General features: G+C 42.0%; 1 protein-coding gene across 4 annotated transcripts in view; it reads left to right on the top strand.

Annotated features, from left to right (window-relative positions):
- The window catches only part of FNDC3A (fibronectin type III domain containing 3A), a 443,791-nt gene that overhangs the window by 316,515 nt on the left and 102,608 nt on the right, over positions 1–24,668 (top strand). For all 4 annotated transcript variants that reach the window (XM_077484274.1, XM_077484275.1, XM_077484276.1 and 1 more), the window contains 5 exons: positions 4,268–4,321; positions 8,099–8,223; positions 8,311–8,485; positions 21,496–21,582; positions 23,131–23,269. In XM_077484274.1, coding sequence (XP_077340400.1) covers positions 4,268–4,321; positions 8,099–8,223; positions 8,311–8,485; positions 21,496–21,582; positions 23,131–23,269 — 580 coding nt within the window. The remainder of the gene's footprint in view (positions 1–4,267; positions 4,322–8,098; positions 8,224–8,310; positions 8,486–21,495; positions 21,583–23,130; positions 23,270–24,668) is intronic.

The raw sequence follows: 24,668 nt of genomic DNA on the forward strand, positions 1-24,668 counted from the left end.
ATTTGCGCAGCGGTCTTGCAAGCGCACTTTTTTGGGAAAACTCACTTTTTTTAATGAAAAAATAAGACCACAGTAAAGTTAGTATTTTTTATTTTTTTTTTAGATTTTGAAAGATGTTACGCCAAGTAAATTGATACACAACATGTCACGCTTCAAAATTGAGCCCGCTTGTGGAATGACGACATGCTTTTACCCTTATAAATCTCCATAGGCTCCGTTTAAAAAATTCTACAGGTTGCATGTTTTAAATTACAGAGGAGGTCTAGGGCTAGAATTATTGCTCTCTCTACTGCGGCGATACCTCACATGTGTGGTTTTAACATCGTTTTCATATGCGGGCACTACTCACGTATGCGTTCACTTCTTCGTGTGAACTCGGCGGGACGGGGCACGCTAAAAAAATGTTTTTTTTCTTATTTATTTTACCTTTTATTTTTACACTGTTTTTAAAAAATAAAATAAAAAATTGCCACTTTTATATTACAAGAAATGTAAACATCCCTTGTAATAGAAAAAAAGCATGACAGGATCTCTTGCATATGAGATCTGGGGTCAAGAAGACCTCAGATCTCATATTTACACTTAAATGCAATAAAAAAAAAAATTGTCATTTAAAAAGAAAAATGGCCCTTTAAGAGCTGTGGGCGGAAGTGACGTTTTGACGTTGCTTCCGCCCTGCATTGTTATCTTCCCCTCACTCATCTCCATGCCCAGCCAGGGTGAAGATCCTATCTCCGCCGCTGCAGGCGGATCCAGTAAGCGGCGGAGGGCACCGGAATGTGGCGGGAGGGTGAGCCCTTTCCCGTCGCCGATAAGTGATCTCGTGGCGAATCCATCGCAGAGACCACTCTTCTCAGAAACCGGACCGCCGGCCAAACAAGAGGATTCCAGGGTTATGGCAGCTAGCTGCTGCCATAACAATGATATCCCCCGTCAAAGTAAGGACGTATATCGGCATGCGGCGGTCCGTAAGTGGTTAAGTGATTTGAATTGTCCTTCGAAATTCTATTTAACATTTATGCATTTATTATTATTGCTATCATCGTTATTCAGCTTGAAACATTTGATCTTGCCTTCCAAAGCTAACCTTGTTTTTGCTTTACTTGAATTCATCAAATCAGTGGCCAGCGTGTGATAAAATTAGTTACTTGGTTCCACTTATTGAACATTTGGAAAGTAAAAGAGAATGGAGATATCAGGCATGGAGTGGTGGTAATAGCACCTGTTCTCTTTATCAGATTGTGTTTGAAGAGTGGAAGCGGTCCTTCCTGCCACTTCCTTTGAGTACATTCATATGCTAGTAAATATTTTCTCATATTTCTCGCAGCAATTCACTGCTCATACAGTTAGTGAATCACTTGTCAGGAAACCCCCGGCCACCTACCGATAATCCATCTTTTCTTTTCACACTTCATTGAAGAGTGATGCCAGGCAACATGTTTAAACAGTCTGCTGCCTTTGTTGTGTTTTGATGTAATTAGGCAATGTTCTATTTTCTGATCTGTAAATCATAACATGGTCGTTATCAACGGCAGCAATAGGACCTATGTTGCCATGTTGTGCTTCTGACTTCCCAACGTCAGTAGGATTGGAAACCATTATTATCCTGATTCAGATCGACTCAAACAAATCATCCACGGTGGTTAACTTGGATCAGTTATAAACATGAATTCAAAACGAGAGCAGATGTTCCCACCAGTGAAAACTGCATCATAAAACCATTGATTGATAGAGATGTAGGGATGTAGGCAGATAACATTTTACATGCAAGTTTGAGTTTTTCTTGTAAAAATTTGGTTTGGCCCTGCCCCCTTTCACCTTATGAGTGTTCCAGATGGTCAGGGAGAACGCCTATTCCATTAAATGAAAGAAGGGAGTTTTGCTCCCGTTAGCTGACTAGACTGTTTGTGGATCCCAACCCAGATAAATATGAATTCATTTTCTCCTTAGCCAAACAAACATTTAACCCATGCATTATGGGGGGGGGGGCTACATTGGTAAATTTAACAGCAGCTCAGAGCTGGACTTTGAGCCCACTAACCATTTTCCTGTCCAAGAAGGCCTCGTTCACAGGGGTTTACTACAGGGTACGCCCATGCAAGGGTCGTGTTTGCCCACACAGGGATGCACAAGTGTTCCATGCATCCCCATACAGGCAGTCCCATTCATGTCAACTGAGAAACAGCAGCTGCATGGCCACTGTTGCTGCTCACAATTTGACATCCTTGTGGGTGCACCCACACAAATGTCAAATTGGGAACAGCAGGTGTGTCCATGCAGCCGCTGCGTCCCAGTTGACATGAATGGCACTGCCTGCACGAACACCTATGCAACACTGTGTGTGCAAACATGGCTCTTGCATGGTGTACACTGTAGTATGCCAGTGTAAAAAAGGCCTAAGAGCGCTCATATTGGTCTGAGAAAATATCATTAAACGGCTGGATTGCAATTGGGTAGGGCTTGGTCCCTGTTGGACTCCTAGCTATTCCAGTTTGAGTGGCACATCAAAGAGTGTTTTTTAGCTCATAACTGTAATAATAATAAGGGATGTTAGAATAAATAGCATCCTTCAGAAATGGGAACTAGAGGACTAAGCTACAGAAGGTGTTTTAATCTTTTGTTACTAACAATTTGCTTTCTGATAGTTACCTCTTGAGACTACACAAGATATTATTTGTAGATCAACTGTACTACCATAATTGTTATGAATCCCTATGGGTACCACTATACCTCTAAATGTATAGAACAATTGATTCCCATAGAGTAAGCTACACCAGTAGCATCTTGTAGCAATCATTCAAAATTGCTCGCTACTACGTGCACCCTGTGTAGCTTATACCATAGAGTGCAATTCGTCAAAATACATATTTGCATATAGTAGACTTATTTCTTTTACTCCAGTTCTTAAGCTCCTTCCTCTTTGTAGGTCAGATTTAGGGTTATTTTTCAGCTGGAACTTGGTGGAACTCAGTTCTGCCACCTCTGGCTCTGACCCTCTGCTCCCTGCTCACCACTATCACTTGTAAACACAGAAGTCCAACTTCTGTGTTTACAAGTGATAGCTTGCCTTTCAGTTGCTCCCACAGATCAGATCTCCCGAGAAGACACCATTACTGACTGCAGGACAGAGATGAGGGAGATGCAGGTGTCTGGGCTGCAGTACAGTAATGAGTTGGAAGAGTTGTGTGGTAAGCTGCACCCTCTGTGATCTCCCCCCCCCCCCCCCACTGATGCAGGATACAGATGCCCCCCCATTGAATGATCCCCCTGCAAATGAGAAAGGTAGAGCATCCTACAATGTGTGGGGAGGTACTAGAGCCAGCTGGGTGCTTCAGCTTCATACAGCAACAAAAGAAAGATATGTGTAAAATGGTGGAGCCTTTAAGGAGTTTGGTAAAAGATGAGGCCAGTGAAAGGGGGGTTCTGTGCAAAAGTCAGAGCTGTAGAGGGATACAAATTAGATGTTAAAGGGGATGCAGGGGTAAGCAGCTGGGGAAGTGGGCTGACCTCTGCACTCTGTAGTGCACCCCGTGAACACTACACTATGTGCGTAGCGCACCCCTGAGTTCCGCACTCTGTGCGTAGTGCACCTCATGAACGCTGCACTCTGTGTGTAGCGCATGTATGATAATTGCTATTTCTTAGTTATTTTTGAAGATGCACACGTCCACAGTTGTATTCTTTATCCTGTAGTTACTAATAAGTCAGTGACTCTCAATGGTCTAGCAGCCATTCACCTAGCTTGACACCTGATATGTACATACATATTCACCTAGCTGGACACCTGATATATACATACATATTCACCTAGCTGGACACCTGATATGTACATACATATTCACCTAGCTTGACACCTGATATGTACATACATATTCACCTAGCTGGACACCTGATATATACATACATATTCACCTAGCTGGACATCTGATATGTACATACATATTCACCTACATACAGTACTTGTTCAAGGCCAGTGACTCACCACTTAATGAAGAAAGGATAAGGATCCCAGCTCAGCAGTTGCATTTCCAAAGTTTCTACTCTGATTGGATCCTTTATCTTCAGCTTTGCCTGAAACTCAAGAAAGCTTAACATATTTGTGTCCTGTGTTCTTCCTATCTTCTGTTAGCTTGTTGATGATCAATATGAGATGATTGCAACACTTCATGCTTAGATGAGGATTATACTTGATTTAAACACCTCGGGTCCTTGTTCCAATTGACTATTTTGTCTAATAAACTGTATTATGTGTTTTTTTTATTTCTAGGCATCATGTGACAATGGTTCTAAGATACACAGCTATCTTCTCGAGTGGGATGAAGTAAGTGCAACAGAAATTATTTTATCTACAGAATTTTTATTTAATATTTAACATACAGAATCTTGGTACCCAATTTGGCCTGGAGCAGATTAAGCACAATGTCTCTGTGGCTATCATATTTCTTTGCAGTTGTTCTTAAGCTTTAAAGAGGTTTTAAACCTCTGAAATAAAAAATGCCTTGATGCAAAGCGCCTACTATAATTTTTGCTTGTCCTCTCATTGCTCTGCATGAGTCGCTTCTGAAGGTCTATACTGACACCAGACAATCACGGGAGATGCCCCTGCCCCCCTCCAGCCCACAGTAATGATTGATAGCCTCAGCTGTGTGTGTTTCCCTATGAGACTGTGTAGAGGGGGTCCACTCTTTCCCTTCATTCAGCTCCGGATTACACTCTTCTTCCTGTTCTATGCTACACACTGTGTGACCATCAATTCCTGCCCCCTGCTTTCTGGTGCTCAGTAATGCTGTGTAGAATGTGTGCTTTAGATGGCTATAGAGGAGAGAGGGCAGCCGATAAACGGGTAAAACATCTGCAGAAGAATTTGTTTCATCTTTGTATCATATGTTTGTATCGCATGAGGCTTGTCAATTCAGTGGTGGGTATATGTAAGGGTTTACCACCACTTTAAATGATAAGTAATGTACTACATCTCCCTGCCTTTTCCCCAGCCTCTGTAATCTTCACCTGGCAAAATGCTTTTACATTTGTAGCTCAACTTCAGCCCTAATTTGCCAACCTCAGAGCAATTTTGGCTACAAAGACTAATGGTAGGACCCATCTTTACTTCAGCACATGCAGTGGGTAGACTGCCATTATTTTTTGTAGCCAGGCTCTATAATTTACTTTGGGCATTGAGAAGGTAAAAACAGCACCTAGAAGGTAAACCCTCTCCAGACAGGCTGGCTAGTGAAAAGGGAGGTTTTATGCTGAAGGTGGTCAGTTACATGATGATTACTGATACAGAGGCCAAGAGTGTGGAAACTGTTGGCTTTTTTTGCTTGTAGCAAACAGATAACCTACCCCTTTTAATATAGTTAGATGTTACAGTTTTAAGGAAATCTGTCCTGGGTAAGCTGATGTAAGCACCTATAGAGGCTGTGAGCTAGTTCTGGTAAAATTGGGCCCCATTCACATGGGGCAGGCAGTAAAAACAGGTGGCTGACCCGCTGTTTTACTGCTTACATAAAGAGGAACTTACAGCCGCTCAGGGCTGTACACATGCGGCAGCAATAAATTAAAACCCCTGCTGCTTTTGACGGGAGGCACCGCCACCAAACGGGACTAATGTAAGTGAATGCGGCCATGACCCAACCATGTGGGGCTTTTCTGGGTTAAAGCACTCATTGAGGAGGCAACATATCACCTTCCAGACATCTGTCAACTGCCCTCTTAAAAAAAAAAAAAAAAAAAAAAAAAAAGCCATACTCTGTGGGATTACTTTTCAGTGGGTGAGCATAGGCTGCCGCTCATGTGAACAAGCTGTCCATGGTATAGCAGGTGATACTATTGTTCCATAAGTATAAACCATTGTTTCTCAACTCCAGTCCTCAAGTCCCCCCAACAGTCCCCGTCAACTCTTTTCTACCTTTACCACTCTACTTCGTCCTCCATTACCCCCACCCACTAATTTACTCACTGCCCAGGAGATTGCTAATCACTTCAAAAATAAGAGTGAGACAATTAGTCTCTAGAGCTCCGCTCTACAGATATATCCCTCACTTTAAACTCCTTGTCCTCCTACGCAATCAATACTTCCCTCTTTTAACCCATCCATCTACTATAGAGGAAGTCGCTAAACTTTTTTCTAATGCCTACCTAACCTCCTGCCCCCTGGACCCTCTTCCTTCTCAAACACTACAGTCACCATCTGACTCAATCCTACACTCCTTAACTCATACCTTCAACCTCTCACTCTCTACTGGCATCTTCCCCAACCCTCTAAAACATGCATTAGTCACTCACATACCATCTCATTACTCCTTTTTGTCTCCAAACTCCTTGAACGTTTAGTCTACAACCGACTGAGGGACCATCTCATTGAGAATAACCTTCTTGATCCCCTTCAGTCTGGATTTCTCCCACAGCACTCCACAGAAACTGCCCTCCTAAAACTCACAAATGACTTGCTAACAGCCAAAACCAATGGTCATTATTCTGTACTTTTACTCTTGGACATTTCTGTTGCCTTTGATACAGTTGACCACCCCTCCTCAAAAAATAAACTCAATTTGCTTGGTCTCCATGGCTGGACTCTCCGTTGGTTAAAATCTTACCTATCTCATCGCACCTTCAGTGTCACTTATAACTCCACTTCCTCTTCTCTAACTCCTCTTACCGTTGGGATCTCCCAAGGTTCTGTCCTTGGACCTCTGCTATTCTCTATCTTCACGTCACCCCTGGGTCAGCTGATTATGTCCCATGGCTTTCACTACCATTTATATGCTGATGACACCCAAATCTATCTCTCTGCCCCTCAGCTCACCCCATCAATCACCTAACGCATCACTGATTTACTAACTGACATATCGGCCTGGATGTTAAACCACTTCTTCAAACAGAATCTATCTAATACTGAGCTCTTAATATTTCCTTCCCCACGTGCTCCCTCCCCTGACTTCTCTGTCAAGATCAATCTAGCAGTCCATCCCCACATGCCTGGGTGCTAGGGGTAACCTTAGACTCTGAGCTGTCCTTTCATGCCCACATACAGTCCCATTCCAAATCATGCCACCTTGGCCTCCACAACATTTCCAGAATACGCCCCTTTTTAACTAATGACACCACCAAGCTTATAATTCACTCCCTGGTTATCTCTCGCCTCGACTACTGCAACCCACTCCTCATTGGATTAACTTTACATAGACTATCCCCCTTCAGTCCATAATGAATGCCGCTGCAAGACTCATCCACCTTACCAGCCCTTCAGTGTCCTCCACCCCTCTCTGCCAATCCCTCCACTGGCTTCCACTCACCCAATGAAAAAATTCAAAGAACTAACAATAATTTACAAAGCCATCCATAACTCTGCCCCCAGCTACATCACTAACCTAGTGCCAAACTACCAACCAAGCCGCTCTTTCGGTCATCCCAAGACCTCCTGCTCTCTAGCTCCCTTGTCACCTTCTCCCATGCTCGCCTCCAGGATTTCTCCAGAGCTTCTCCCATCCTTTGGAACTCCCTACCCCAATCTGTCTGACTGTCCCCTAATCTATCCATCATTAGGCGATCCCTGAAAACCCTTCTCTTCAAAGCAGCTTATCCTGTTCCTAACGAACACTGTTTTACTTCCTTCATCAGCTCATCCCCCCACAGCTATTACCTTGTGTGTCAATTGAACCTTCCTTTTTAGATTGTAAGCTGTAACTAGCAGGGCCCTCTGATTCCTCTTGTACCAAATTGTAATGTAACCATAATGTCTGCCCTCATGTTGTAAAGCGCTGGGCAAACTGTTGGCGCTATATAAAACCTGTATAACAATAACAGGTCGAGTTTTCAGGATTTCTCTCAGATTAAACAGCTGTGGTAATTACTAATGCAGTGAAACTGATCAATTCACCTGTGCAAAATAATGGAAAGCCTGAAAACATGACCCGTTGGGGATACTTGAGGATTAGCATTGAGAAACATTAACTAATTAAACCACTTAACTATGATGACCTATATCCTCTGTGCGCTGTTTCCTTCCATATTTTACATTTGTGGTGAGAAAAAGTATGACTTTTTAGAGTTAATGTTTCTGATTTTAGATTTAAAACGAACTGTTTTTTTCAATTAGGGAAAGGGGTGCCAGGAGTTTTCCCAGTGTTACTATGGACTACAGAAGCAGTTTAGGGTAACAAAGCTGTCACCAGCAATGGGGTACACTTTCAGGCTTGCAGCAAAAAACGACATGGGCATGAGGTACGATACCTTCTCTGTGTAAACTAGTTTTTAGTTTTCAATATTTTCATTTTATTCTGTTTGACCATTTTATTCTGTTTTTCCAAGTGGTTTTAGCGAAGAAGTGTTGTTCTACACCTCAGGCAGTGCTCCCACAGTGCCAGCAAGTCCTACACTTCTTAAAGCTGGAATTAGTTGGTTATCAATACAATGGACTAAACCCTCAGGTACACCGTCCGATGAAGGAATTTCTTATATTTTGGAAATGGAAGACGAAACCTCGGTATGTGCAGTAAACAAATTCATACATCCTGTTCGGTAATTGATTACTTTTCCTATCTCATCTTACTAATCTGCTTAGGGACACTAATGTTACATTATACAACCAAAACGTCTGTAGACACTCAACCACTATACCCTATAGTATAGGACAATATTATAAGGTTAAAAAAACTATGTTGCAGTGTATTGAGTACTCGAGGATCTCAAATGTAAGAGCCACCTCCTAATCAGCCTGCATTAACTCCTGCCTCCTCTTCGTCCCTTTGCTATTCATTTTCTGATGTTTTCCATTTTTTTTACCATTTTTTTTTTCACTTTTATTTGTTTTGTTTGTTATCTTTTTTCAGTATCGCATAAAGAGAATGTGCACAATTAAGGCCCCTTTCACACTTGTGCGACCTGAAAGTCGCGTGATTTTGCCACGAATTTGATGTGACTTAAAGCAATGCCTGTGTAATCTTGAGGTCTATGGACCAAAGTAGTGCAGGAACTACTTTGAAGTCACACACATATGAATGGTACTTATTGGAAATCATGTGGTATGACTTGCCATGCGACTTTTGCAGTCCCAAGTCGCACAAGTGTGAAAGGGGCCTAAAAAAAAAAAAAAACCTTTTTGATAAAAACTATTGTTTAAAAAAAATAAATAAACCCTTCTGTGTTTTTTTCCAGAAATCTCATTTTATTGTCATTTTAACTGAGACAAATTAAAGATAATGTGTGCTTTTTATTGACAATATGTGTGTGTGTGTGTGTGTGTGTGTATGTGTGTATATGTATATATATATATATATATATATATATATATATATATATATATATATATATATATATATATGATGTATGTATGTATGTGTGTGTGTGTGTGTGTGTGTGTGTGTGTATATGTGTATATATATATATATATATATATATATATATATATAATATGTCACATTAGATTTTTTTACATCTTTTTGTTCATTAAGTACATTTGATAAAGGGACTTCCACTCTCAGGATGAATTTATGAAGACATCTGTAAACAACTCTATTTTAATAATACCACAACACATATTTGAATATACAGCCTTAGCCAAAAGTTTTGAGAATGACACAAACATTAATTTTCACAAAGTTTGCTGCGTCAGTAGATTTTTTGTCAGATGTTACTATAGTATACTGAAGTATAATTACAAGCATTTCAGAAGTGTGAAAGGCTTTTATTGACAATAATATTACGTTTATACAAAGAGTCAATATTTGCAGTGTCGACCCTTCTCTTTCAATTCGCCCTGGCATTCTGTCAATCAACTTCTGGGCAACAGCCAGACTGATGGCATCCCATTCTTGCATAATGAATGCTTGGAGTTTGCCAGAATTTGTGGGGTGTTTTTTTTGTTCATCCGGCTTTTGAAAATTGACCACAAGTTCTCAATGGGATTAGGGTCTGGGGCGTTTCCTGACCATGGACCCAAAATTTCAATGTTTTGTTCCCCAAGCCACTTGTTTATTTTGCCATATGGCAAGGTGCTCCATCATGCTGGAAAAGGCATTGTTCATCACCAAACTGTTCTTGTATGGTTGGGAGGAGCTGCTCTGGGAGGATGTTCTTGTACCATTCTTTATTCGTGGCTGTGTTCTTAGGCAATATTGTGAGTGAGCTCACTCCCTTGGCTGAGACGCAAGTCCACTCCCTTGGCTGAGAAACAACCCCACACATGAATGGTCTCAGAATGCTTTACTGTTGACATGACACAGGACTGAGTGCTGTTCAACTGCCTAGACACCACACGTGGAGATTGTTTGTTCCCCCAACAGCATAATATAAGACCTATGTGCGGGTTTGATGCGGGCCACCTATGGGTCCCTAGCACTTTCTGGCTGTGCATCTCTGTGGAGCGATCTATCAAAAATTCTGGCAGATAACATCTTTGATATATATTTATATATATATATATATATATATATATATATATACTCACACACAACTATTTGCTCTTGATATGAGATTTATTCTCAGTTGATTTGTTCATTTACAAATAAATGACTACAGCTATTTGTTCTCCTTCGATATGTCTCTGAAGAAGGGAATGTTTTCCTGAAACATGTCAGGCGTTTTGGAGCTCACATTATAAAACCATATATGAAACCTTTGATGTTGTGCAGACTATTTATATGTATGATTCCACGCATTGATATATGTATGGATTTTTATACTGTTCTGTAAAACGATTTTGTGTATAATTTATGTGAATAAATTTGTAATATATTTTTTACCCATATTTTGGTCTGCCTTAAAAGTCCTGCTGTACCGGGGGATACGGTGATCTCCTTGTTAGGGGATCTTTCTATTGACACAGGACTGATGGCGCTCAACTTTTCTTCTCCGGACAAGGTTTTTTCCGGATGCCCCAAATAATTGGAAAGGGGATTCATTGGAGACAATGACTTTACCCCAGTCCTCAGTAGTCCAAATCCCTGTACCTATTGCAGAATATCAGTCTATCCCTGGTGTTTTTCCTGGAGAGAATTGGCTTCTTTTCTGCCCTTCTTAACACCAGGCCATCCTCCAAAAGTCTTTGCCTCATTGTTCGTGTGGATGCACTCGCACCTGCCTGCTGCCATTCCTAAGTAAGCTCTGCACTGGTTGTGCCCCGTTCCTGCAGCTGATCCAACTGTCGGAGATGCTCCTGGCGCTTGCTGGACTTTCGTGGGTGCCCTGAAGCCTTCTTCACAACAATTGAACCTCTCTCCTTTAAGTTCTTGATGATCTCATAAATGATTGATTTAGGTACAGTCTTAAAGTGATTGTATAAGCTCGCTTAAAAAAAAAAAATAACAAACATATTATACTTACCTCTTCTGTGCAGTTGGTTTTGCACAGAGCAGCCCAGACCTTTCTCTTCTATGGCCCCTCTTTGCTGCTCCTAGTCCCTCCCTCCTTTGAGTGTCCCTCAGCCAGCAGCTTGCTACAGGTTGTCCCCCAAGCTGAGTCAGAACTCCTTTATTCAGACACGGGACCCCCAACCTGGCCCCTCCCCCTCTCCTCCCTGATTGGCTGACTGACAGCCGCGGGAGCCAGTAGTGCTGCTGCTTTGTCCCCTCCAATCAGGAGGAGTGTACTGGATGGCTAAATGGTTTGTAGACATTTCTGGAGAGGGGAGGTAATTGGGAGGTGCTAGGGGGCTGCTACACACAGAAGGTTATTTATCTTAAAGCGGAGGTCCACCCTAAAGTGGACCTTCCGCTCATCGGAACCCTCCCCCCCTCCGGCGCCACAATTGGCACCTTTCAGGGGGGAGGGGGGTGCAGATACCTGTACAGTACAGGTATCTGCACCCACTTCCGGGATAGCTCTCTGCGGAAAGGGGCGTATATTACGCCCCTTTCCGCAAGTGCCCCGCTGCCTGCTGGGAAAGCACACAGATCCCAGAGGCAGCAGGGACCGTCCTTATTGCGCAGCGCGGCTCGCGCATGCGCAGTAGGGAACCGGGAAATGAAGCCGAAAGGCTCCATTTCCTGATTCCCATACCCAAGATGGCGGGGGAAGAACCCGAGAAACGATCTACAGATCGGCTTCGGGTGCCGACATCGCGGGCGCGCTGGACAGGTAAGTGTCACTATTTTAAAAGTCAGCAGCTGCAGTATTTGTAGCTGCTGGCTTTTAAAAAAAAAAAAACGCGGAGTCCCGGCGGACTCCCGCTTTAAGACATAGAATTATAGCATTGCGCAAACCACTCAATAGAGGCTTATTTTTTTTTAACCAAAAATATGTAGACGAATATATATTGGCCTAAACTGAGGAGCAAATTTTTTTTTTTTTTTTTTTTTTTTTATATTTTGGGATATTTATTATAGCAAAAAGTAAAAAATATTGTGTGTTTTTTTTTTTTTTCAAAATTGTCGGTATTTGTTTTATTTATAGCGCAAAAAATAAAAATGCAGAGGTGATCAAATACCACCAAAAGAAAGCTCTATTTGTGGGGAAAAAAGGGACATAAATTCTGTTTGGTTACAGCGTCGCACGACCGTGCAATTGTCAGTTAAATTGACGCAGTGCAGTATCATAAAAAATGACCTGGTCAGGAACGGGGTAAATTCTTTCGGTGCTGAAGTTTTTAAGAAATAAACCTTTTTCAGCCACTTTAAAAATAACAAATGATGTTCAATAGCAAGAAGTTTTTTTCCATACATATATCATGTGACCACTCTAATTTTGTCGATACTAACGCAGTAGATATCCCGATTTACAGGTAAAAAGTTGTGATCTGGTCATTTGGTAGAATATATGTGCTTCATCCGGACCAGCAGTGATTATTAGGGTTTTAAGACATCAATTACGCCGTTATTTAGAACATCATAAGGCAAAGTCACACATTTAAGCATGTGTTCTGGTATTAATCAAATAGTGTGTGTGTGATTGTTTTTTTTTTTTTTAGAAACTTGCCCTGAATGCTAAAGTTCCTTTACCACCAGTATTTGATGGACGCTTAGTTCTTTGGAATGGTAGCACTTTAGAAATCGGATGTGTTTTGCCTTCACCTCCTTGTTTATTTTTGTACATTATGACGTTGTCTTTAGATTACATAGAAAATGAAATAATTTTTGCATGACAATATTATCAAAAGAAAATCCCCCAAAAAGCATGCAAAATAAACCTGAAAATGAATTTTAACGCATGTGTCCTTTTCTGTTAATGGAGCAACAGATTAATGATTAGAAACAGATATGTGCTTTTTTTGGGGGGGACTGTGCACATCTTTCGCAAGCTGTGCATAAGATGCGCCAACCTTTGCAATAGAAATTCCACACAAAACTGTTTCTCAGTCAAGAAGTGCTTCTGAAAACTTACTAATGTGCAAAGATTTATGGGAAGAGATTTATGAATAGAGTAAACACTGTTATAACTCAATGGCATGATGTGATTGGCTGCATGGTTGCAAACTTTAAAGTAACGGAGGATGTGGCAGTTTAAAAAAAAATCCCCCCAATGTATGTATAACTTTGTTACCTTAAGGCCGGGTTCACACCGCTGCGATGCGGGAACGCCGCGAATCCGCGGCGTTTTCCCGCATCGCACACCTCCCACCGGCAGTTCACACTGCCCTATGCGGACGGCTGGGAGTGTCAATGTTATGTTAATGACACCCCCAGATCCATCCGCATATCGCAGTGCGATCTGCCAACTCGCACAGGAATCGGATCGCATGGTGTGAACCACCATGCGATCCGATTCTGTTGCGGACCAAAAAAAGGGTCCCGTGCGAGTTTGCTGCGGGAGCGCTGCGAATTCAGCCATACTATCTGTATGGCAGTACTCGCATCGCTACGGAGATCGGATGTGATTTGCGGTGCGAATCACATCCGGATCTCCCCCCGCAGCAGTGTGAACCCAGCCTTAGGCTGGGTTCACACCTGTGGGAATAGGATGTGGGTTTTTCCGCATCCAATTTGCATGACAAGAGATTGTGACCGGGTCTATATGGACAGGCAGGATTTGCATCTTTGGCTCCGTTTCAGGGCCGAATTCAGGCAAAACTTCGCCCCTGATTCGTCTCTGAAACAGAGAACAGAGACACACCGGACCCCTGCTGCGAGCCACATCAGTCGGAGGTGTGAACCCAGCCTAAAGTGTTACTAAACCCACAACATTAAAATCAGTCTGTAAATGCAGTAAAGCATGCTTGTTATACTCACTGTGGAATCAAGGGGTTAATACTGCGTATTGTGAAAAAAGGCTGTTTGATCCTGCCTTCTCTAATCCTCCTCTTCTCTTATTGCCCCCAATCCATCTCCTGATAGAACAGAGCCCTAGGAGACACTCTGCACATGCTCAGTTTGGTATGATTTGCTAGAGAGAGATTTTTTTTTTTTGGGGGGGGGGGATGTGATCAACACAGGGCCAGTCAGCACTATCCAGACAAAGTCAGGGGTCATGCAGTCTCATAGGACAGAGGAGAATGAAAACTCTTCCTGCAAGCTTTAACCAGTGCTCGGCTGGACACTGATAGAAGTCATAAGGTTGCTATATACTGCTGATGAGAAAAGGTAATTGGCATATTTATATTATATTTACTAAAATAGTTGCATTTCCATGTTCTGTGTACTGTGGGAGACCAGATATAGTGAATGCAGGGTGCTGGGTTTAGTAACACTTTTAATTTTCAATAATATAATTGACAAATAATTGACAAATTCCTCACTGAATAAAGAGGCCAATACTGAAAATGTAAAATTTTCTCCCATCCATACAGGTGTACAGGTCCGAGAGCTGAAGTAGTTGCACTTTGTTTTTAGGTTTAGCTATGCTTTATGCGAGTGCTCTCCCTTTTTAATGCCTATGGTTTTGGAATGGGATGTCCAACAAGCTCGTATAGACATTATGGTCAGTTGTCTATAAACTCTTGACCATATGGTGCAGTCTTTCCATTTCTTGTAACCTTGGATAAATGTAGTTCTGTAAAGGTGTTGAATTGTCTCTAGACATGAGGTAGTTTAAGTCAGGTCAGGCTTCATTCACTATGTATGTGATCATCAAATATCTGTAGCCAACCTATATAGAAAATTGTTATTGGCTGGCACTAGTCATCTCTTTGTGCCCCCTTAATCGCTATGAACGTGCACTCTCATGTAAAGGTCTCTTGTGAGAAGAGTCATTTTGTAATCTGATTTTCCTCTGCAGTCTGTGAATAGATTAGTAAGGTGACCTTAAAGAGGAAGTAAACCCTGATGGGTTTACTTCCTCTTTGATTCCCTGCAAAGGTAAAGCATAATGGACTACTATGCATCGCATAGTAGTCCATTATGTGTCACTTACCTGACACAGGAGCCAGCGAAGTCACCGCTGTCCCCTGTAGTTCCAAGCATCCATCTTCTTGGTGGGTCTCGCTGCTCCGGCGCTGTGATTCGCCGGAGCAACGATTACGTCACTCCTGCGCATATTGCCGCGATCTGCGGCTTACCCAGTGCGCCTGCGCGCCGCTGTCTTCAGGTAAATCTCCCCTAAACCGTATAGGTTTAGGAGATATTTCTTGGACCTACAGGTAAGCCTTAATCTAGGCTTACCTGTAGGTCAAAGTGGTTTGTAAGGGTTTACAACCACTTTAAGAGTTCATACTTGTGTGGAACGTCAATACATCTTCATCTCCTAACTATAATTAATTTATCACTTCCTTGAGTTTTTATCTATATTCTTAATAATCCACACAATATAAAATCTTGGGGACAAGACCTTGAAGTATACTGTACTGTATATTATTCATCACACTGATAAATGTAAGGTGAGGTATAGTTGGAAAATGGAGGTCTAGGATTAAGGCAGGGTGGGTGAAACGCGGTGGGGGAGCGGGATTGGCTTCTGCAGGAAGACAAGCTTAAAGCGGTTGTATGCCCGCTGAATTTATTTTTTTATTTCCTCACCTGCAAAGCAAAACGCATAATGAGCTAGTATGCACCGCATACTAGCTCATTATGAAATACTTACCTTAGAACGAGGCCCGACATCTGTCCCGATCCACGCCGAGGGAGCTGACATGTTCCCTCTGCGTTTCTTCCGGGTATCGCGGCTCCGACGCTGTGAGTGGCCGGAGCCGCGATATCGTTACTCCCGCGCATGCGCACGGGAGATTTCTCTCCGGCAGGGTCCGGCATCTGCTGGGCTTCCAGCCGGGAATCCCATGTGCGCATGCGCCGCTGCAGTCAATGGCGCATTGCGAGGGGAATATCTCCTAAACCGTACAGGTTTAGGAGATATTTTTCTTTACCTACAGGTAAGCCTTATTATAGGCTTTCCTGTAGGTAAAAGTCCCCAATTTGGCTATACAACCACTTTAAGCCATTCTCTTACATATTCTAACTGGGCTGATTATTGTTGTGCAGCTTTCCATATTAACATTGCAGTCAAAAACACTTGGATCATAATGTGAATTTCCGCTAACTGTGCAGTAATTAGTAACGCACCGCTGTGATTTGGTGTCATAAATGTGATTTGGAATGTAAATTCTGGCTAGTATTGCAATAATTTGAGGGGGAAAAAAAAACAATATACTGTCTCACCACAATCCATTTTGCAGGTCTACTTAGGTCAACATTACAGGTATGGCAAACCCATATGCAGGAAAATTATCCGCTCTAGGCACAGCCCATAAAAAAAGATCATATGAGGCCACTTGGCCCATGTTAGGTGGTGTTACATACTTGAGATAAAATGTGTTTCTTGTAGAAAGAAAAAGAATTTACAGTAAATGTAACCCTACAGATATACAGTATATTACTCTACACAAATGAATAACTAATTGTTGGTGTTTATCATTTCTTTACTACTTTTGTTTTTTACACCACAAATGAGTATAGAGCTAATCCAGAAATATATTGACATGGTAGAATCTTGTCTTGGGGGGGGGGGGGAAATACTTTATAGCGATGGTTGATCATCTCTAGTAAATGCTATTTTCTTGGCTGATTACCATGACTGCCAGTCATTTAGCATTTTCAGAGGGTAGTCCGCATTGGTGACACTTATTTTTCTTATGCTATGGTACCTTTTATACTGGTTGAATTTAATGTGTTTGTGTGCAGTCATCAGTACAAATTTACAAAAACTTTAAACTCAGAATTTATAGTGGTTCCAAAACAATGTGATGAATGTGAAAACTAAAGTTTTTAGTAAGGTGATATTGTTTTTTAGGTTCCCAGCCTTCATTTTAATGTAATTTACAGTGCCTTGAAAAAGTATTTATACCCCTTGAAATCTTCCACATGTTGTCATGTTGCAACCAAAAACGTAAATGTATTGTATTGGGGTTTTGTGATAGACCAACAAAAAGTGGCACATACCGTATATACTCGAGTATAAGCCGAGATTTTCAGCCTCTTTTTTGAGGCTGAAAGTGCCCCCCTCGGCTTATACTCGAGTCATCGCTGTCTGCCTGCTCGATCAGCGTGTCGAGCAGACAGACAGCGGCCATTCTATTCTAATTCAAAAGCCGCGCCTCCGGCTCCGCCTTCGCCTGTGATAGGCGGAACACTGAATTTCCCAGCAGCCTGTGTTCCGCCTATCACGGACATCCGCTCATCCTCGTACTACGGACGAGGATGAAAGGATGGCCGTGATAGGCGGAACACAGACTGCTGGGAAATTGTGTTCCGCCTATCACAGACAGGGAGGCGCGGCATTTGAACAGGAAAATGGGCGCCGACGAAGAGCGGTGATCCTGGGACGGGACCGGACGGAGGCTCGGCTCGGCTCGGCTCGGGACGGGACGGGACGGGACCGGACGGAGTCTCGGGACGGGACGGGACCGGACCGGACGGAGGCTCGGCTCGGGACGGGACGGGACCGGACGGAGGCTCGGGACCGGACGGAGGCTGGGGACACAGGTAGGCTGGACACACAAGGCCTCACACACACACACACACACACACACACACACACACACACACACACACACACACACACACACACACACACACACACACACACACACACACACACATGGATGGACACACACACAGGGATGGATGGATGGATGGACACACACACACACACACAGGGATGGATGGATGGATGGACACACACACACACAGGGATGGATGGATGGATGGACACACACACAGGGATGGATGGATGGACACACACACAGGGATGGACAGGCATATCTCACCCTTGGCTTATACACGAGTCAATAGGTTTCCCAGTTTTTTGGGGGTAAATTGGGGGCCTCGGCTTATACTCGGGTCGGCCTATACTCGAGTATATACGGTAATTGTCAAGTGGAAGGAAAATGATAAATGTTTTTCAACATTTTTTACAAATAAATATGTGAAAAGTGTGGTGTGCATTTGTATTCAGCCCCCTTTACTCTGATACCCCTAACTAAAATCTACTGGAACCAATTGCCTTCAGAAGTCATCTAATTAGTAAATGGAGTCCATCTGTGTGTAATGTAATCTCAGTACAGCTGTTCTGTGAAGCCCTCAGAGGTTTGTCAGAGAACCTTAGTGAACAACAGCATCCTGAAGGCCAAGGAACACACCAGACAGGGCAGAGATAAAGTTGTGGAGAAGTTTAAAGCAGGGTTAGGTTATAAAAAAAAATCCCAAGCTTTGAACATCTCATGGAGTACTGTTCAATCCATCATCCAAAAATGAAAAGCGTATGGCACAACTGCAAACCTACCAAGACATGGCTGTCCACCGAAACAGACACTCCGAGCAAGGAGAGCATTAATCATATAAGCCAAGAAGCCCATGGTATCTCTGGAGGAGCTGCAGAGATCCACAGCTCAGTTGGGAGAATCTGTGCACAGACAACTATTAGTCGTGCACTCCACAAAAATGGCAAGAAGAAAGCCATTGTTAAGCAAAGCCATAAGAAGTCCCATTTGCAGTTTGCTAGAAGCCATGTGGGATACACAGCTAACGTGGATGAAGGTGCTCTTGTCAGATGAGACAAAAATTTTACTTTTTGGCCTAAAAGCAAAACGCTGTGTGTGGCGAAAAACTAACACTGCACATCAATCTGAACACACCATCCCCACTGTGAAACATGGTGGTGTCAGTATCATGTTGTAGGGATTATATAAAATGAATAAATAAATGCGGCGCTGCCTAAAAAATGTAAAGTGCAATAACTAAAATAAATAATAAACTACAAGTGCAAGGGTGAATCTGTCTCACTACAGTGATAAAATATGCAACAATCGAACAATGAGTAAAGTGCATCTAATATGCAATATAATAAATAATCATATACGTGCATAAATAATCAAAATTCATAGGTGAAATAAATTCCAAAATATAAAATTGCAAAAAAATTTAAAATGCCAAATAGGTAATAATGTGCAAAATGCAATAATAAACGGTGATCATCAAAAAAAGTCCATGCATATAATTAGTGACCATAAAATAAAGTCCATGCATAAAAAAACTTTTGAAGTGATTTCCAATATGTGACAATCCACTGCAAACTTCAGTGCCCAACTTGTGCACCACCAGTTTCCCCCAGCCTCTCACCTCAAGTATATGGCAAACAAGCGCTGTATATACCCAGATGTTACTCCATCCTTATCCATCCAGCCTCAGTTATATACCGCTGTATATATACAGTTATTGCTTTCCCAATTTCTCCAAATATATCCAGTTAAAATTGATGGTACATATGGGATGGAAGAAAAACAAGGGGGGCTCTCATGTGTGTCTGCTACGAGTTTGCTGTCATTTTTTTACATGTAAGTGAAGATATATTGTTCTATTAAAGCTGTGTTTTAAATACTACACATGAGAGCCCCCCTTGTTTTTCTTCCATCCCATATGTACCACCAATTTTAACTGGATATATTTGGAGAAATTGGGAAAGCAATAACTGTATATATACAGCGGTATATAACTGAGGCTGGATGGATAAGGATGGAGTAACATCTGGGTATATACAGCGCTTGTTTGCCATATACTTGAGGTGAGAGGCTGGGGGAAACTGGTGGTGCACAAGTTGGGCACTGAAGTTTGCAGTGGATTGTCACATATTGGAAATCACTTCAAAAGTTTTTTTATGCATGGACTTTATTTTATGGTCACTAATTATATGCATGGACTTTTTTTGATGATCACCGTTTATTATTGCATTTTGCACATTATTACCTATTTGGCATTTTAAATTTTTTTGCAATTTTATATTTTGGAATTTATTTCACCTATGAATTTTGATTATTTATGCACGTATATGATTATTTATTATATTGCATATTAGATGCACTTTACTCATTGTTCGATTGTTGCATATTTTATCACTGTAGTGAGACAGATTCACCCTTGCACTTGTAGTTTATTATTTATTTTAGTTATTGCACTTTACATTTTTTAGGCAGCGCCGCATTTATTTATTCATTTTATATATTCTATGCTGGTGTAGAGATCACCATTTCGTGCTGGCTGCTTCCTTAGTATATTTAATATTTTTTAGACATATATTAATTAGTTAGGTGGAGCGCATTAGTATTTTCAGTCAATGTTGTAGGGATTATTTTCTTTAGCAGGGACAGGGAAGCTGGTCAGAGTTTAATAGGAAGATGGATGGAGCCAAATACAGTAAAACCTCGGAGTACGAGTAACGCGGTTTACGGTTTAACGCGGTTTCGCAATACGAGCTGTTTTTTTTTTAAATCCTGACTCGATTTGCGAGCAGGATTCAGGCCTCTGGGGTGTGCAGTACCGCATGTGGCCACAGGTGCAAGGGTGCCGGTGGCGCTCAGACACTCGGAAACACTCCGTTCCCGAGTGTCTCCAGTGCCCCCCACCTCTGGCCACATGCAGCACTGGATACACTAGCAGCGACACGGGAACAAATTATCAGAGTTTCCATTGATTCTTATGGGGAAACTCGCTTTGATATACAAGTGCTTTGGACTACAAACATGCTTCTGAGATGGATTATGCTCGTAAGTCAAGGTACTACTGTACAGGGCAATCGTAGATGAAAACCTATTAGAGTCTGCAAAAGACTTGAGACTAACAGAACTACAATGGAATGTTTTTTATCAAAGCATATTCATGTGTTAGAATGAGTCCATCAAAGTACAGACCTAAATCCAATTGAGAATCTGTGGTAAGACTTGAAAATTTTGGTTCACAGAAGCTCTCCATCCAATCTGGCAGAGCTTGAGCTATTATGCAAAGAAGAACGGGCAAATATTTCACTCTCCATATGTGAAAATCTGGTAGAGACATCTCCAAAAAGACTTGCAGCTGTAATTGCAGCGAAAGGTGATTCTACAAAGTATTGACTCAGAGGGGCTGAATACTAATTCACGCCACACTTTTTACATGTTTATTTGTAAAAACAAAATTAAAATGATTCATTATTTCCTTTCATTTCACAATTATGTGCCACTTTGTGTTGGTCTATCACATAAAATACATTTACATTTTTGGTTGTAATATGACAAAATTTGGACAATTTCAAGGGGTGTGAATACTTTTTCCATGTCTTTTGTGAGTTTATTCACATCAAGCTGACCTGTTTGTATTTTCACAGGGCTATGGCTTTAAGCCAAAATATAATGGAGATGACCTCGTATTTACAGTGAAGAACCTGAGGCGCAGCACAAAATACAAATTCAGGGTTAGTACATTTCTCTTACAAGCACTACTATGTAATTTAGGTGCCCTTTGGAGACCCTTTGGAGAATATGAATTTTTAAATTGGCTGCCTTGTACATTTTATTTATATATATATATATATATGAGAAGTCCAAATAGCATATTCTAAATTTTCCGATCCACGATTGTAAACTTTCCAGGTGCAGTAAACCACAGACGCTCAAGAACTTTTCAGGTACAAGTCAACACCCCCATATGTGTCCCCACTCACCAAATTACAATGACCCCCAGCTTTGCAGTCAGGGGGTTACTTCAGGCTTAAATTATGCTATCCAGAGAAGTTCAGGGGTAGTGATGTGCACATCAGATCAAAAGGATTCTTATTGAATATTCTCAGCAGAATCGCCAGGCACCAAAAAAAGGACAAAAAATTTAACTAATAGTGAAAGTACAGTTTAAAAGGATTTTATTCCACATATAAATGGGTACTCATAAAATAGCTGATAAAAACAGGCATGTAAAGGGATTGCAGATGTATCCGGATGCCGCTTGCAGGCGTGGATGTGAAGACTCCAAGGGACAGACCAGCACTGAAGTGGGGGGAGTAGAGGATCAGGTAAGTAAAAGTGCTTTTATTGTTCCCTATATCTAAACAGACAGTTACCCCTGGCAGTGTGTTCCCAGCACCACTGCAGGGGAGGTTTTCTGGAGTTGGGCTTTAAAAGAGAAGTTTAGGAATTTAAAAAAAATATTTATACTCCCCTAGGTGGTGGATGCAGCATTGGTCCGATACTGCATCTGTCCCCTGCTGCCTTTAGGACTAAGAACCGAGTGACCGGAGACCGCTGATCACTCGGGTCTTGATCTTCACTGAGCAGAGAGCCAGTGACTGTGAGTCAACGGATCTCTTCTCTGCTCCTCCAGCACTCACTGGAGCGCCAGTCTGTACAGGGGGCAGATCGGCTGGCTCAGGCTCTCAGTGGCATGCAGGGAGGATGAGCAAGCTGCCACTCCCAGTGTCTGTGTAGGTCTTAATTTAGATCTTAATTCTCCCCAGTCTGTAAATGGGGTGTGACATGGGTGTGTTCTCTGCTTTTTAACAGTGCTGTTCTTTCTCATCTTAGGCTCTTCAAGCTATATTTTCATTGTCTTATTTACAATTTAATTATGTTGGTCTTGTAAACACTCCTTATATCTTTGGAAATATTGTTCACTATACTGTCATACGTGCACCCAACTTATTCGACAATTGCGGTTTGAAGGTGTAAACGATTTTCATCTATGACTGTTCAAGGCCCCCCTGTATGGATGACTCTTACATTGTATTTCATTTTCATAAAAAATGACTGTACCATAAAACCTTTCTTCCAATTCACCTCATAATTGTTTGCTGATTTTGTATGGTGACAGGGATTTACCTTCTGAAATATGCTGTGGATGTTCCTACAATTGTATTATTTACCAGGCTAGCAAAAAAGAGGCCCTGTAATGCTGTAGGTGGTGAGGTGGCATGCCATGTTTTGTTAATTCAGGTTTATGTGAGTGTTTGACTGTGACTGTTTTATTTAAGGTTATTGCGTACAACGCTGAAGGGAAAAGTGGTCCAAGTGAGGTTGTGGAGTTCCTAACCTGTCCAGACAAGCCAGGGCCACCACCAAAACCTTCAGTCAAAGGAAAGGTTCATGCACAGAGTGTCCGCATTGTTTGGGGTAAGTTTTCCAGGTATTGTTTATAATTGAGTTTGGAAACCGAAACGCACAAATTTCATCTGTAGTTATATGTAGATCACAGTTGGGGAGAATCTTCAATGACTTTCAAATCATGAATTTGCAAGGCTTGATCAGTGAAGTGCTTTTGTTTTACCACAGCAGACACATTTCAGGATTAATGGTCAGGCTATATGTTGGATTGCCAGACATGCCCTTGGAAGGCCAAATGCTTACCATTGAATTCCAGGCTAGAATTAAGTTTAAAACTGCTTCCACCCCCTTCTAGAACTTAATACAAATTATCCTGTAGAAGGAAGATGCTTATTACCTATTCTCAGGGCACTCCATTTGAGTTATGTGATCGTCTCTTCTCTCTTTAGCTAGTAGTGGCTTCAGGGGAGAGGAGGGACAGCCAACAGATGCCCCATAGTAAGCCTATGAGTGATATCAACACCCAAGCATTTAATCCATTGTAAGAGCTCTTTCTCCTGAAGCTGGCTGCTGAGGAGCATGATTATAGGTGCCCTCAGTTCCCTGCAGTGTACGGGAACTGTTTGCAGATTACTCTGAAGCACACTTTTGTAGACATGTACAGATAGTACAGATAAGGTAGTTTCCACAGCCATTGCTGCAGAATAAGGATGAGCTCAGGCATGTTCGCATGGACCACGTACAGAGCCCACCAGGAAGCCGGTGCAGTGCTGCGCTAATCACAGGCAGTGAGACATTGCCCCAATGTGCGGCTGCAGAGATCGGGGCAGTGTCTCACTGCCTGCACGTGGTCCATGCGAACACGCCTGAGCTCATCCCGGTTGCGGTACCCTTTCACATATACATGCTGAACAGTCAACCAGGTTGAACACTGACTCTTGGATACTAAAGGGTAGCTGGGAGTCGAGTTCCATTGCGCTCTCTTCTATAGCGCGGGTGGTGAGAGGGGAGGGCAGAGCTAGCTGTCCTTCTCACTGTCCTTTTAGCTGTCCTTTTATTTCACATAAATGTATGATCGGCATTATGAGTATACTGTGCAGCAGTGTTTCAGAAGACTGCAGTCAGGTAGCTAACATTTGTTGACATCCAACCACTGTTTTAAGTGTATGACATAGCCAAACATTACTAAGATTTTGTCTCGGTCTTCTTCCTACAGTCATGCTGCTTTGACACCTCTGTTCCTCATATAGCCTCTACAGAGGGAGAAGGAGGGAAAAAAAAACACAAAATTCATATTACATGTCCCTGTGCTTACTGTATGAGGAATTGGCTGTTTATCAGTGGTGTATATACTGGATAAGATCACCTGTCATGTTGCTTATCAATCTAAATCTGACTACAGAAATTGCATTGCTTGAAAACAGACAGTTTTTTTTTTTTTTTTTTTTATCTTTTTATTGGTTGCAAT

Source organism: Lithobates pipiens, unplaced genomic scaffold (genome assembly GCF_037356315.1).
Source record: "Lithobates pipiens isolate NorthernLeopardFrog02 unplaced genomic scaffold, aLitPip1_a1.2 Scaffold_16, whole genome shotgun sequence".
NCBI lineage: Eukaryota > Metazoa > Chordata > Amphibia > Anura > Ranidae > Lithobates > Lithobates pipiens.